At 38.4% G+C, this 16,651-nt stretch overlaps 1 protein-coding gene across 1 annotated transcript; it reads right to left on the bottom strand.

Annotated features, from left to right (window-relative positions):
- Nucleotides 1-173: 173 nt before the first annotated feature.
- Nucleotides 174-1,804, bottom strand: LOC133783004 (putative GDP-L-fucose synthase 2). Its single transcript, XM_062222504.1, has 2 exons — nt 1,665-1,804; nt 174-1,449 (listed from the first exon to the last, which is right to left on the bottom strand). Exons 1-2 carry the CDS (start codon nt 1,681-1,683, stop codon nt 491-493), a joined length of 978 nt encoding a protein of 325 aa, XP_062078488.1. The 5' UTR covers nt 1,684-1,804; the 3' UTR covers nt 174-490.
- Nucleotides 1,805-16,651: the final 14,847 nt, after the last annotated feature.

A 16,651-nucleotide genomic window follows, 5' to 3' on the forward strand; every position in this document is an offset into this window, starting at 1 on the left:
GTTATGAAAAAGCTATGCACGTTATGCAAAAGGCACCAACACACATTACAAACCATGAGGAGTTCCGAAAACTGTGGCACATTGAATAAATGAACAAAGAAAAAACCATGGATTCTTCTTGTAGATGTTTAAAGAATCAGCATTACTGCTCGTAACAATTAAGAAAGGTATCCAACGGGAAAAGAAAAAGAGAAGATATTAATGAAATGCAGCTGTCAAAATGTACAAAGAGGGCATAAATGTGTTTCTATTCTTCAACAATCACTCACTTTGTTCTTATACAACTCTCGCTTGAAAAGATGTATCTCCCAATGTTCAAATCACATGATACACAGAACCAGAAATTATTCCACACAAAATTGGTTCATAATAAGTGTTCTAATAACTTAGCAAAGAAAAATTCAATAACAGTAATGAGAATATCTGAACTGTGACAGAACAGAACAAAATGGAATACAATATACGATTTTGAGTTGAAATCACCTGAAAATCATTGCTTGACATATTCCAAGTACCAATTATAGGTATCAACGAGTCCATCCTTGAGAGAAATCTTTGGGTTCCAACCAAGTCCCAAAAGCTTGGAACTGTCCATGAGCTTCCTGGGAGTCCCATCAGGCTTGGAACTATCCCAAACAAGTTCACCTTCAAACCCCACAACCTCCTTAACAAGCTCGGCCAGCTCTTTGATGGTGACCTCCTTGCCACTCCCAACATTCACATGTTCCAATCCACTGTAATTCTCCATCATAAAAACGACACCGTCTGCCAAGTCGTCCACGTGCAAGAACTCCCTCAAAGGGCTACCAGTTCCCCAAACGACAACTTCCTTAGAGCTCTTCACCTTGGCCTCGTGAAACCGCCTCATCAACGCGGGGAGCACATGCGAGTTCTCGGGGTGGAAGTTATCGTTTGGGCCGTACAGGTTGGTGGGCATCCCCGAAATGGCGTCCCAACCATATTGGATCCGGTAAGCCTGGCACATCTTGATACCGGCGATCTTGGCCACGGCATACCACTCATTGGTAGGCTCTAATGGACCGGTGAGAAGAGCCTGTTCGGGAATGGGCTGGGGTGCGAATTTGGGGTAGATGCAGGAGGATCCCAAGAAGAGAAGCTTCTGAACTCCATGGCGGTACGCGGAGTCGATGACGTTGGTCTGAATCTGAAGATTGACAGCGATGAAATCAGCCGGGTAAGTGTTGTTGGCATGGATTCCACCGACTTTGGCCGCGGCGAGGATAACGAATCGAGGCTTCTCGGAAGCGAAGAATGAATCGACGTCGTTTTGGCGTGTGAGATCGAGCTCGGCGTGGGTACGGAGGACTAGATTGGTAAATCCCAAAGCTTGGAGCTTCCTAACAATGGCAGAGCCGACCAAACCGCGGTGTCCGGCTACGAAGACCTTCGCTGATTTGTCTGAGAGGAAAGAGTTCGATGACGCCGTATCTGTTTCAACAAAGAAAACGGGGTTTAGAAATTAGGGTTTTCGAGATCTAGGAGAAGAGAAAAACACATGAATCTAGTATGCAGTTGTTTGGTTGCCAGGAAAATGCGGGAAAAACAAAGGTTGGCACATTCAATTATTCAAAAATACCCATTTTAAAGAATTTTCTTGGGAAACAAACAGAGTAATAGAATGGAGAAAGAGAGAAGAAATATACCGTTGCCGACGCCTCCCATTTTGAAGTGAAGAAACTCTTTCTCTCTGTAACTGCCAATGCTTTGCTTCTCGTCACTAGAAAAAAGAGTAGACTCTTTTCAGTTCTTCTCACTCGGATTTATTCGTTTTTATGAAAAAATGAAAAAAGTTTATTGGGCCAGATCTTATCATTGGGCCGTAGAGATGTGAAGCTTGTTAGCCCAATTAACAATAATGCCAAAACAAGGCTTGTGTTTGGAATAATGGGCAGATTTCTATTCGGACACCTTTACGAAATCAAGTTATATAATTAAATTATTTTACTATTTATTTTTTATTTTTGCTTTGTTCTATGTTTTGTGTTAATTAACTTTTTTTCTTTACATTTTTATATTCCTTCCAATAATATATGTATATAATTTTTTTTACTTTTACATTTTCTTATAGTATCTTTTTTTCCCAATTTTAAAAAAATTAATATTATTCATATGTATTTATTTAGAATATGAAAGAGAAGAAAAATAAAATAAAAATGGGTGGTTTTATAAAATTAACTAAATAATACCGCATTTGAAAATATTTGTTGTTTTGGACAATTGGGATTGAGAAGCATCGTAATTTGTAACCACTCACTAGGAAGCTTCACTACCCCTCGCCACCAAACAAAAACAGAAACATAACCAAAATGTCCTCTTTTGTTCTTTGTGAAACCCTTAACTCATATCAACGGGTGGCTGTTTTGGAAAGAGAAAAAGGTGGAATGTGATGTGAAAAAAGAAGTAGATATATACAAAAAGAGAAATCAGATTAGCAAATTTCGAAGCATGGTTTAAAAATATAGCATTTTTGAAACTGTTGACGCGGTTCTTCGGCAACAGATAATTATATGAATAGGGAGGGAGATTAGTGCTAAATGATGGGGAACCGTAATAGATGAATGATCTCAAAAGAAGACTATAACTCGAATACTTTTTTTTTTCAGGTGGTTCAAAGGTTAAAATCTTTCTAGTCCACCAACTAATATTATTGCTATATCTCTGATATTCCTTACAGGGTATTTTCTTACAAATTAGAAGCCAACCCTTTGCAACTCCCAAAGTCTCTATATTTATAGGGAGAGAATACCTGGGTGTTGCAAAGGAGGTCATCCCGTGATATTCTTACCCATTATGTCACTTCTGTGACATTCATGATTAATTCCTAAAACCTGACACAGAAGTGTGGTCTAATCAATAGGCAAGGGGGATACTGGGCCGCATGGCCCAAACTAGTCGTGGGGCGCCTGAACACGCACGTTTATGCTGCGTGTCCGAGATTTCAGGAAAGGATCAGACACATGATGTCTGATATATGCATATTTACATTGCGTGGTTGACTTTATAAAGGGTCAGATGTGCCAGTTCAAGCTCGTACCCCGAGCTTGATGTAACCTCAGCTCGCAACATTCCCATTACTGTTTTGATACCTTCGTGCATTCTTACTGAGCCTCTCACTACCTCGAGCTAAAGAGGTTGAGATTTGTAACTGCAGCTCCGGATAGGAGCTTCCACGTGGCTTAGAGGATTAAGCCCTTATCCAGCTCGCTAATAACCCGTGGATATTTAGGGCGTACATTTGCCCCCCAAGCCCTTGCTCGTGGCATATGACGTCACCTGTGGCCTCAGTGGGGGCTTTTAGGCTTCCTTGTGGACTCTTCGTATTCCACCCATTACGCTGGCATCTGATATGTGGAGCCTCGCGGTTGGCTACGGTCCGTCTTTCAAGAACCACATTAAATGGCCTAGCCTATCTTCGGCCGTCGTTTCATCTTCCGAGTTGTGATCCTCGTATCCAACATCAAGACAATCGAACGACCCTTATCTTCTGACCTTTTATGTATATATAAGGTTGGTCACCTTTCGTATGAGCCACCCTTTTATTTGAAAATTTTCTCTTCTTTCATCTTTCTTCTCAGTCTCAAAACCCTTTCTTTCCTCCGGTCACTATCTCCGACGTTCCTGAGTTTCAGATTCGAGGGCTTCTTCGTGACCCTAGTATCAGCGATTCCGACGAGACTTCAGCCTAGACACACCTTTCAGTCTTCGCACAGCAAAAACTCTGTAAGTCCTCCGTTTGTTGCATGATTTTAAAAGTTTTCCCTTTTGCCTGTTTAGGTAAACATCTGCTGGTCAATTTGAACCAACTTCTAAGTCTTAGGACCTGGTTGTATCCAGGATGTTAATTTGAAAACTTAGTTCGCGTCAATCCTTTATCAATATCTCGTGCTTTTTAAGAAAAACATCGATCAATCAATTTGAATTAACTTTTAAGTTTTAGGACCTGGTTATATCCGGGACATTAATTTGAAAACTTAGTTCGCGTCAATCCTTTATCAATATCTCGTGCTTTTTAAGAAAAACATCGATCAATCGATTTGAACTAACTTCTAAGTTTTAGGACCTGGTTATATCCAGGGCATTAATTTGAAAACTTATTTCGCGTCAATTCTTTATCAATATCTCATGCTTTTTAAGAAAAACATCGGTCAATCAATTTGAACCAGCTTCTAAGTCTTAGGACCTGGTTGTATCCAGGACGTTAATTTGAAAACTTAGTTCGCATCAATCCTTTATCAATATCTCGTGCTTTTTAAGAAAAACATCGATTAATCAATTTGAATTAACTTCTAAGTTTTAGGACCTGGTTATATCCAGGACATTAATTTGAAACTTAGTTCGCGTCAATCCTTTATCAATATCTCATGCTTTTTAAGAAAAACATCGGTCAATCGATTTGAACTAACTTCTAAGTTTTAGGACCTGGTTATATCCAGGACATTAATTTGAAAACTTAGTTCGCGTCAATCCTTTATCAATATATCGTGCTTTTTAAGAAAAATATCGATCAATCGATTTGAACTAACTTCTAAGTTTTAGGACCTGGTTATATCCAGGGCATTAATTTGAAAACTTAGTTTGCGTCTATTCTTTATCAATATCTCGTGCTTTTTAAGAAAAACATGCATATTTAATTCAACTAAAGATGCATCTCTAATCACATATTCACACAAATTCACATATTAGCACAATAAATCCTGGCACGCTAATCAAGGCCCTAAGCCTTATTAGCGAATTTGGGTCGTTACATGTGTGATATGTATGGCTAACGTTGTAGGAACAAGAGGGATTTGTACGTGAGGTAACGTGGCTCTAGTTTGCCTATTACGGTTATCTCTACCCTCATAAAATGTCTATTTCGTTAATTTTTCTATAAGGAAATTAGGTAGATATTTATGATAGAATATGTATGCGTGTATGGAATATGTATGGCTAATGTTACAGGGACATGAGAGATTTGTATGTGAGGTAATGTGGCTCTGGTTTGCATATTATTGTTATCTCTACCCTCATAAACTGTCTGTTTTGTTATTATGTATGTAAGGATATCCTTGGTCTTTTTTAGGTTCACTTTAGGATTAAGCTATGATATTAGTAAGGTTTATGTATGATTTTGTATGGCTATGTTGAATAGGTATATGTATGTGATATAAGACTTGTTAAGTAAACTTTTTGCCAGGTATTATGTGATTGTTATGCTTATGTGTTTGTAAGTATTTTCTTAGTGGGCTTAGAATCTCACTCCTTATGTTTTATATGTGTAGATAAAATCAGGTAGAACGTTAGACTGACGAATGCAAGTTGATTTCAACCAACAATGTGTGTATCAGTGAGGATCATATAACTGATGGTGGTCAAAGGGAACACACGATTTTTATTACTATTTATATATTTTAAATAAGAGATTAATAATGTTGCTTTATTTTACATTAATTTATGTATTAAAGATTCTAAAATATTATTTCTTTTGACGGGGTACCTTATTGCATTATTTATAATAAAAAGGGCAACATTTATTATTATTTTTCAATATTGAATTTATTATGTGATTTTATTTAATAAATATGGGAGTTACAAGTGGTAATAGAGCCACAGCTATATCGATTTTGAACGTTCTCACGAGATATACACAGTGGCTGGAAAAAGGGTCAACTTGTTACTCTGTAAGTATGTTTAAGTTTTGAATAGTTTTCTGTTGCTAAGAATGTTGATTTTTGGAGGTTTGTTTTAGGAAAAGGATATTTTATTTCAAATGGCTTTAAGTGCAAATGATATTCGGGAATTTAAGTCCTTGAGGAGAATCTAGATACCAGATGATGTTACAGATCCATTAGAAAGAGTATACCTAAAGATAGTAAAGATACATACTAAAATGCAACAATTGGTAAGGACTAGGTTGATATTATTAAGGGCATATGAGAAATTTATAGTCTTACTGAATTCACTAGAAAATGAACCTATAACTAGTCTTAGACTAAAAGTGATATGGCAAGAACTAGAGGATGAAGGGTACTAGAACATGAAGAATATTTGAGGTAGATAGATCGTTTGGCAAGTACAATTAGATACATAGTAATACAAAAAGTGATAACAATTGATGTCAATGGTGAGCATGAAACAATGGAGCATAGAGACTATTTTCTTGTTGAGGAGTCTTGGTATTATTAAATAGATAAGGGAAGCAATACCTTGAGGATTTAATCTAAGATCTTGAAAGGTAACTCTTTGAACTGTGATTGTTTAAGTTATGGTAGATTTATATTTTTGATAATGAAAGAGGAATTTTAAGTGTAATTATGGTAATAAAAGTGTATCTAATTTTATGATTGATAATATCTGGGTTCCAAGGGTTAGAAACATGTTAGGATAGCTGATTTGAGGTTTTGGAGTTGAAGTTTTGCGATTGGGGTCGATTCTTAGGTTTAAAAATCGCATCTGCGATTTCCAGAAAAAGGGCCTAGTGCAACTGCACCCAGCCCTGGCGCGACTGTACCTAGCCTTAGTGTGACCGCGCTACCTAGATGAATAGCCCTGGTGCTCTGTGAGCGTGACCGCGTTAGTTGCCCAGAAACATGACTTTTGTGGATTTTTACGTACCTTATAGATATAAGTTTGTAATTTTTGGAACTTTTTGCAATGAATTTTTAAGACTTTCTAAAGGATAATATGGTGATGAATTAGTCTTAAAAAGAATATTAGTGAGTTTTATTATGGTTTTGTTTGGTCGAGGTTTTTAAAACTTTGTTGTTATTTGTTATGATTAGGCTCACTGATGATACTTGAAGAGGCGCGTTAGGGTGTGTGGATAGCTGCTGCTTTTGAGGTAAGAAGAGTGGACACCTGCACATAGAGTGTATGCTTGACGTACTTTACGGTAGCAACTATTTTATATGATATGTTATGCTAATGTATGAATATGCTAGTGTGTGATGTGTTTATTAGCGTACATTTAATTGTGGTTTATGTGTTTTGTGTATATATGTGATAACTGTGTGACATGCTTACGTTTTAAAATGCATGTTTACGTTACGAAACTGCATGCTTATGATATGTTGAAATTTCATGCTTACGTTATACGGCACTTGTCCAACTCAACTTGGGCTACGTTATTTCATGATTTATGTTATCTTTATCCTTATTGTTATTAATTTGGACCCCTGGTTAAGGTTATTGGGTTGTGTCCTACACAACTCTTCTTGCTGGGCTTTGGCTCATGGGTACTCTGTGCTGGAGGTAAAGGCAAAGATGTGATTACTACGCAATTAGTTGGAGAGCTTTGGCGGAGGGCGTACATGTCAAGGATTTAATGACCATAAGGGATTGGACCTACATTGAGAATTTATTAGGTATTTTTAGAATAATGTTTTAGTTTTATTAACTGGATTTAAAGTTGTTTATTGTACCTTATTTATGATAACTATGAAACTCTGGAGTTTCACTCTTTTAAACATTCAGTTTGTATTTATGATGGATTTTTTATAAATAAAAGACTAATTTTATTTTAAAATTGATAATGGTAGTAGTCAGTTAACGTTTCAAGAAATTAGAGCGTTACAAAAGATATGCTTGAAGCTCCAGATCTTCGTAACTCAATACATCAGTCACATCAGACAAATACTTCCAAAACATTGAAATATGAAACACATTGTGTACGACCGACAGTGCCAGAGGTAAGGCCAATCTATGGGCCACCCGATCGATCCTCTCCATGATTTCAAACGGTGATACAAATCTAGGGCTCAACTTGCCATTCTTCCCAAATCTCTTCACACATTTCCATGGTGAAACTCTAAGGAAGACATAGTCTCCCACTTGGAACTCTATGTTCCTGCGCTTTGGATCGGCATAACTTTTCTGTCTAGTTTGAGAAGCGAGCATCCAAGCTCTGATCTTCTCAATAGCCTCATTAGTCCTCTGAACTACCATAGGACCCAAGTATTTCCTTTCTCCCGTCTCATCCCAGTGAATGAGCGATCTACATTTCCTACCACACAACATCTCATAAGGAGCCACCCCAATGGTTGACTGATAGCTGTTATTGTAGGAAAACTCTATCAGAGGCAAATACTTACTCCAGGACCCTTCAAAGTCCAGCACACATGCTCGTAGTATGTCCTCTAATATTTGTATCATCCTCTCAGATTGTCCATCTGTCTGAGGATAGTAGGCCGTACTAAACTTCAGTTGTGTACCCATAGCAATCTGCAAACTTCCCCAAAACTTAGAAGTAAATGTGGGGTCCCAATTAGACACAATCGACCTTGGAGCGCCATGAAGGCGCACTATCTCTCTCATATAGAGATTTGCGTACTAATCAACTGTATAAGTCATTCTCACTGGTAAGAAGTGAGCTAATTTGGTGTATCGATCCACGATAACCCACACCGAATCATGTTGACCCACGATCATGGGTATTCCAACCACAAAATCCATTGTGATATCCTCCCATTTCCACTCTGGGATATCAAGAGGTTATAATAACCCTGCTGGTCTCTGATGCTTAGCCTTGACCTACAGACATGTCAGGCACTTAGCCACATACTCGGTCAGATCCCTCTTCATCCCAGGTTACCAATATAACATCCCCAGATCCTGATCCATCTTCGTGGTGCTTGGATGCAAAGATTTAGGAGTAGTATGAGATTCATCTAGAATCTCTAGTCTGATAACAATATCCATCGGAACACAGATCCGACCCTTGTATCTCAGCAAGTCCATATTTGACATTGTATAGTCCCTAGCCACTCCAGCTAGGGCATCCCCTCTGATCCTTATCAGCTATGGATCACTCATATGACCTTCCTTTATCCTCTCCAAAAGAATAGACAGTAGTGTAATGTTGGCTAACTAGCCCATCACTAACTCTATTCCATATCTTGTCATTGTTGGGGTTTTATGCCCTAATTAAAACCCAAATTCTTTGTAATCTCATTTTATTATCAATAAAAGAATAGAAATCATTTTTTGACTTGGTCAATCACTTTGCTCACATGTTTTATTTTCATGATTATTTGTTTAATATAAACTTCTATTAAATCCCGAGCATATAGCTAATCTTATTTATAGTGACGTAATCACAGTGGAATATAAATATGATTTTATGTTCAAAATAAGTTAGTCCTAAGATTAGTCAGTGCACTGGATTTGTACTTACTTGCCAATCTACGATATGATCTACTTACACATTACAGTGTTATGTTCTTTCCAGAACATTAGCAAAATAGATAAGATCGGATGTATTTGTTACATCAGACTGGACCGATATTGACGGTTGATAAGATAAGTAAACATATCGTTATTATCTATTCTAGTCATATCATATAGTTGACCATAGGTCAATTCAATCTCAATTCTGAGTGGTTAGTATTCTAACTGATTGTATCATTTGAGTTCTTTGATTTGTTCGTTACCAGCTTACCCTACGGACTAGCCCATACTTACATCTTGAGAACTCGGTAGTATAATTGAGTGGGAGTGTTAATCATAGATATGAACATCTATAGCTTCTGATGAAGAAGTGAAACTATGGTTTCCTTTTAGTTTGGTTCAAGGTGTTAAATGATAGAGATCTCATTTCAGTAATTAAATTAGTTTACTGAAATATCATTTACAAGGAACTAAGTGTTTTAAGGATAAAATACAATGAGGGGTAAAATGGTATTTTAGTCCTATCTCATTGTAGACCGTCTATAGAGAATTGAGTGAAAAATATGGTTGTAACAATGGATAATTAATAGCGTATCTATATTTGTTATAGAGCGTTCTATGAATTCAAGAGTGCAATTCCAAGTCTATAGTGGAGTCACGAGGAATTAATAAGTTAGTAAATTTATTTGTTAGATTTATGATAACTTATTGGAGCTTGATTTCATAGGCCCATGGTCCCCATTGTACCTTGGATAAAATCATCTAGATAGTCTCAATTAATTGATTTAATCATCAATTAGAATTATCAAAGTTGACCACGTTAATTTTGGATAGTTTCACAGAGTTGTGTAATTTTGAGAAGAAAAGAGAAATTATGGCAGATTTATTAATTAAGATAAATTGGTATCTAAATTAATAAATAAGTTTAAATAAAGGTTCAAATTATAAATAATTAATTTGATAAAGGATTTAAATAATTATTTAATTAATTAAATCAATAGAAAATAATACAAGCCTTGATTTTAAGTCCAATGGGCTTATAATCAAATGGGAAATTTCACGGGCCTATAGCCCATGATAATTTCGACCTAGGACTTCAAAATGACTATTATTTTATTGATTTTTTAATTAAATTAAATGGCCAAATTGAGTCTATAAAAGGAGTGCTTAGAGAGAAGTCAAAACATAAGTTTGATAAGTCACAAGTCAGATTTTCTGATAGTTTTAGATTCTCTCTAAACACAAGTCCTTTTCTAAACCTCTTTGTTATTTTCTCTTCTTCTCTCGATATCTATCTCATGTGTTGAGAATTTCCCACACTAGTCTAGGTGGTTCTAAAGATACATTGAAAGATTGTGAAGAAAATAGAAAATCGTTCAGTTTCTTGATAATACTCTGCGACAAAAAGGATACAAGAGTTAAAGAAACTGAAAGAAGGACTCTTAATTCCGCTGCGTATACTGTAAGTATTATATTATTTGTTTCTCTTTGAATTCAATTTTAGAAACATGTTTTAGGCTATCTCGTATTAATTTGTTTAATATTAGATATACATGAAAATAAATAAAGATCCTGTATAAGCTAATCCAACAGTCATATCCTCTGCCAACTCATTGGTATATGTCTCGCACTGTATATTTGTCCTGGACCTTTCCAACTTAAGGCATTTGCCACCACATTGGCCCTTCCTGGGCGATACATGATTTCACACTCATAATCATTCACTAACTCCAGCCAACGCCTTTGTCTCATGTTTAAATCCTTCAGTGTGATGAAGAATTTTAAGCTCTTTTGGTTAGTGTATATCTCACACTTCTCCCCATAAAGGTAATGCCTCCATACCTTTAATGCAAAGACGACTGCTGTTAACTCTAGATCATGAGTAGGGTACCTTTGCTCATATTCCTTCAACTGTTGTGATGCATAGGCAATCACCTTCCTCGTCTGCGTAAGAACACAACCCAAACCGTGTCTTGAGGAATCAAAGTACACTAAAAACTTCTCCTTATTTGTTGGAAGACTCAGAGTTGGAGCTATAATCAATCGCTGTTTTCACTCCTGGAAGCTGTTCTCACACTTATTGGACCACGCAAACTTCTAGTTCTTGTGTGTTAGTTCCGTCAGTGGGGTAGCAATCCTTGAGAACCCTTCCACAAAACTCCTGTAATAACTTGCCAATCAAAGGAAACTCTTGATCTTTGAGACTTTCCTTGGCCTTGGCCAATCTCTGATTGTCTCAATCTTAGTTAGGTCCACCTTGATCCCATCCCTACTGACAATGTAACCAAGAAAATTCACCTGCAGTAACCAAAACTCACACTTCTTAAATTTTGCATACGGTCTGTGTTCCCTCAGCCTTTGTAGAACCAACCTGAGATGTTGCTCATGCTCTTACTCTGACTAAGCATAAACTAGAATATTGTCCATGAAGACGATCACAAACTGATCCACATAATCTTTGAACACCCTATTCATTAGATCCATAAAAGCTACTGGGGCATTAGTCAAACCAAACTACATTGTAATGCCCTAAACTCTAGGGACCGTTACGATGTTCCTTATAAACAGTGCTAAACTCGCTAATCGAGTCATTTGGCCAAAATCATGTAACTAAGTATGATTAACAGTTTAGGGATTAAAATTTTTGGTTAAGAAATAACGTTTCACTAAAACGTTTACTATATACATTGGGATCCCAAAAAAAAATAATTTAAATGTTTATTACCAGAAAATATTTACAACCAGCCGATCTAAGCGGCAAAATAGGGTTTAACCCTAGTTCTTCTTTCAACCCTTGGCCGTGGTAGTCGAGCAGTCGCATATGTACACGTCGTCACCTAAGCTCTCTAACTTAAGGATGGTCCAGCTTTCTTTTGCCTTTACCTGCACCACATAGCACCCGTGAGCCAAAGCCCTGCAAGAAAATTTAATATGCTCATGAACAGTAATAAATGTCATTAAATCATAAGGCACATGCCTAGCAAATATAGCCCTATTCAAGCAGGCAAATAAGTTCACGTAATGATGGGTATCTAGGATAAGGAATCCTGCCCTCCTGAGTGGATGACTATCAAGTCTATCCTAATCAGATTAGTGATTTAACACTGGTGGTTCCGGTAACCATGTTGATCTTATAGCCCTAAATAGAAGAGTGACGGTTGTAAAAGTCACTAAGGTGGGTTCCGTTCCCTTTATAAATAAGTGATCCTTTCACTAGCTTAAACAAGATAGGTGTTTGATGAACTAGTCACCAATATAACCTATCGCATGACCATAGAGTCACAACCATGGGATTCTGCTCCCTAGCCACGTGACAAACAGTCACCTAGGCCTTTGGCCCTGGCTCTGAGTAACTAGTCCTAGACTAGTCAAGTGCTTAGAATTTTCATCGACCTTAGGGTCGATCCAGCATTAACGCTCCCAGAGTCATTCAACGCTGAGACCGATTAGATCTAATCTTTTATCGGCCTTGTGTTTACGACGCTTATGCCGTTTCTGACTCTCAGGTCAGTAATACGTGACCAGTGCCTACCCTGACTAGTTAGTGCCATACACAAGTAAGCAATACTACCAAACATATATCATATGTAAAATATCCGAATATAGGCATTCAGCATGCTTACTTAACAATTGCTAGCATAATTAGGATCATGCATAAACACAGAGACTCAAGCTCTGAACAATCCCATATTCAATATTCATAGCATGCCTTAATCACATGTTTCTCGTGCAACACATGCATCACATTTAATCATTTGACATGCCTCAACAATAACCATGCATGTCACATTTAAACATTCAACATGAATTAAGAATAACTATGCATGTCATATACATAAGGTGCAGTTTTCTTACCTTTGGTCCAAGCACAGGTTACCAATAAACAAGCCACAAGCACGATCCTTATTCCAAGCCTCTAGTGATAACCTAGTCACAACCATGAACGGTGATCCAATGAGATCAAGTTCTAAAATCAATCCTAGAACCAAGACCTAGCCTCCAAGACATCAAACCCCACCAATCCGGGTAGTAAGAATGATCCCGAGGCCTAAGGTTTGAGTTCCCAAGCTTAAAACATCATTTCAGCCATAAATACCGTCAAGCACCGCGACCCCAAAACCCTGAGCCGCAGCCCCCAGCCAAAACAAAAGCATCAGAGGCAAGCGCCGAGGCGCCCTACACCTAGTACCGTGGCCCCCAGAGCTCCCAAAGTCTTCCACCTGCTTCATCGAGCTTGGGCCGCGGCGCCCAAGAACAGGGCCGCGGCCCAACCTCGGACCAGCCATTTTTCTCCGACTTTAACCTTTTAAAACCTCCCAAAAACATATCCAAACATCTCCAAACTCAAAAATCAAAGTTCCCAAACATCCCCATGATCCAAAACCCATAAAACCCAAGTCTCAAATCTAACAAAAACTCATAAAAACCCAAAGTCCAATTCAAGCTTAAAAACTTTAAAAAGCTTAGAACTTAAAACTTGAATTACCTCCAATTGAGTTGTTTCCAACTAAATCCTCCGAGTAATAAGCTTCTAATCTTTCCTAGGATCTCTATGCTTCAATCCTCACTTGAATCCGAGTCTTAGAACTCAAGTTACCTTCGAAAACATGGTCGGGGAACAAAAATGGAACGTTGAGGGAGAGAGAACGTACATAACATTCTTTTTATTTCTTAAAAGGTTACTTCAAGCTTAAGTAGCCTCAACCAAATCCTAACGCTCGGGGTCCCGAAAACACCCTCGGGGACAAAATAGCCAAAACCTTCAGAATTTCCCCTGATCTTACTAACTCCTAATTTATCATCAAATTCTTATTCCTATCACCCAATAACCCGGTAATACTCTAAATACCCCTTGACTCACGAGTCAAGAATAAATCCCGTTGTGACTTTCCCACTAGCTTACCTCCTAGGATCGTCTCGTGTTGAGTAACCCTGGCATAACCAAATAATAATAAAGCACCACACACATATCACATATATGCCAAATATGCCCGAAATGGCCAAAATATGAAAAACATCCAATTACTCAAAAATGGGTTCACATGCATATTTAATACACCTAAACATGCATATAATCATTTAATAACACAATAAATCAATTATGGCCCTCCCAACCTCCTAATCAAGGTCCTAAACCTTATTAGGAAATTTGGGGCATTACATACATGATTAGAAACTCATAATGCCTATATCTGGTACGAAAAGCAGTCTTTAGTATATTTCCTTCCTTGATCCTCACCTAGTGATAACCAGATGAATAATCTATCTTTGAGAATACCATCTTACCCTGCAATTGATCATTCAGGTCATCTATTCTTGGCAGAGGATACTTATTCTTAATGGTTAACTTGTTCAGTTCCTCGTAGCCAATGCACATCCTCAGAGAACAGTCTTTCTTCTTTGCAAATAGGACTGGTGCACCCCATGGAGAGAAACTGGGACTAATAAAACCCAAGTCTAACAGCTCTTGTAATTGTACCTTCAGTTCCTTCAACTCTGCTGGGGTCATTCGGTACGGTGCCCTAGACACTAGCTCTGTCCCTGGTGCCAGTTCAATAACAAACTTTATCTCTCTGTGTGGCGGCAACCCTAGTAAATCCTCTAGAAACACATCCAGGAACTCACAGACTAATCTAGTCTCTTCTGGTCCCACTGACACGCCCTGAGTTGTATCTACTACACTGGCTAGGATTTCTATGCAATCATGTCGCAGTAGGTATCTAGCCCTCAATGCTGATATCATAGGTACACGAGTCCATGCATAGTGCCAAAAAATACAAATGGATCCTCACCCTCAGGCTCAAAGGTTACCATCTTCTTTTTGTAGTCTATGGTTGCCCCATATTTTATTAACGAGTCCATACCTAGAATCATGTCAAAGTCGCTCATAACCAACTCTATCAAGTGAACTGACAACTCTCTACCATCCACTGTCACTGGCAATGATCTGATCCATCTCATAAAGACTACTAACTCCCCACAATATCAGAATCACATGGTCTACACAATCTATAAATTATCCTACTAGAAACAAAGGAGTGTGTAGCACCAGAATCAATGAAAATAGTATAAGAGGTTCCATCACAAAAAGTTGACCTGTCACCACTGAGGGACTAACCTTAGCCTTTGCCTGTGTCAATGCGAACACTCGAGTTGTCCACCTTCCTTGGTTCTTCCTTTCTTGCTCTCAGGTAGTCTTTCTTTAGGTGTCCTGCTATTCTACACAGAAAGCAAGCCTTTGCCTGACACTCCCCCACATGGCGCCTCTTACACCTGGTGCACTCTGGGTAAGTCCTCCAGCCCTCATTGTCGCCCTGGCGGCCTATCTGTATACCACGTGGCCTCCTGTCGGGGCCTGGAGCTGAAAAGGCAGCTAGAGCCTTCCTTTTCCGGTCACTAGGGCCTCTGCCCCTTCCTAAACCAATAAATGGAGGTCCCATCCTCCTGGTGTCTCTCCTGGCCGTGTTCTCGCGCCAGATTTTTTCTCTGCGCCTTCTGCAGTAAGGGCTTTTTCTACCACTTGTGCATAGGTTGTCACTCCAAGCATAGTGGTAATGCAAACATACCTAGCTATCATAGGTTGTAGCCCCTGAAGGAAATTTTCCTTTCTTGTCCCATCATTGGGTACCAAGTTTTGCAACAAACTTGGGTAATATGTCAAATCTCAGTGTAAACTTTGTCACTGACATGTTTCCTTGAAGCAATTTACTGAATTCCTCTGCCTTTGCAACCCTAACTGCATTATTATAGTACTTTTCATTGAATACCATTCTAAACTCCTCCCAATCCATGGTATTCACATTCCTTGTTTGGGATATCACTTCCCACCAAATTCGGGCATCCTCCTTGAACATGTATGTGGCACAAGCCACTCTCTCATTACCAACTGCCCTCATGAAATCCAGGATACAAGTAACCATACTCATTTAGTGTTTGGCCTTGGCCAGATCTGCACTGCCTTAAAAAACTACAGGGTGCTGCTTTCTGAACCTTTCATAGAGAGGTTCCCATTTGTTCCCAACCTCAGACGACTGTATAACTATCGGCACCAACACAGGTGGCACCTTTCGTTGAATGTTCCCTACATGAACCTGTTGCTGTCTTAGGCGACATATCTCTTTTTCTTGCCTCTGTAATCTGGCTTGTATATCAGCAAGCACTTGCTGCCAGTTCTCAAAAGCTGGTGGAGGGGTCTGACCCTGATTTTCATTCTCAGACTGAATTCCTTGGCTAGCTTTCAGATCTGACTGCTCGGGAAGCATACTTCCAAGCTAGTACTTTGTTGCAGTAATCAATTTGGCCAATTAGGTAGTAATAACTATACCTCTTGCCACCCTATGGTCCAAGACCGAACAAACAAACATTCACACTAAAAAATCATGCTAATAAGCATGTTGGTTCATATTCATACTCAAATATGGTGCTAATAAGCATTTCCTGACATTTATAAGCAAGTAATGATGCTAATAAGCAGTTTACTAGCATT

Source organism: Humulus lupulus, chromosome 6, assembly GCF_963169125.1.
Source record: "Humulus lupulus chromosome 6, drHumLupu1.1, whole genome shotgun sequence".
Lineage (NCBI taxonomy): Eukaryota > Viridiplantae > Streptophyta > Magnoliopsida > Rosales > Cannabaceae > Humulus > Humulus lupulus.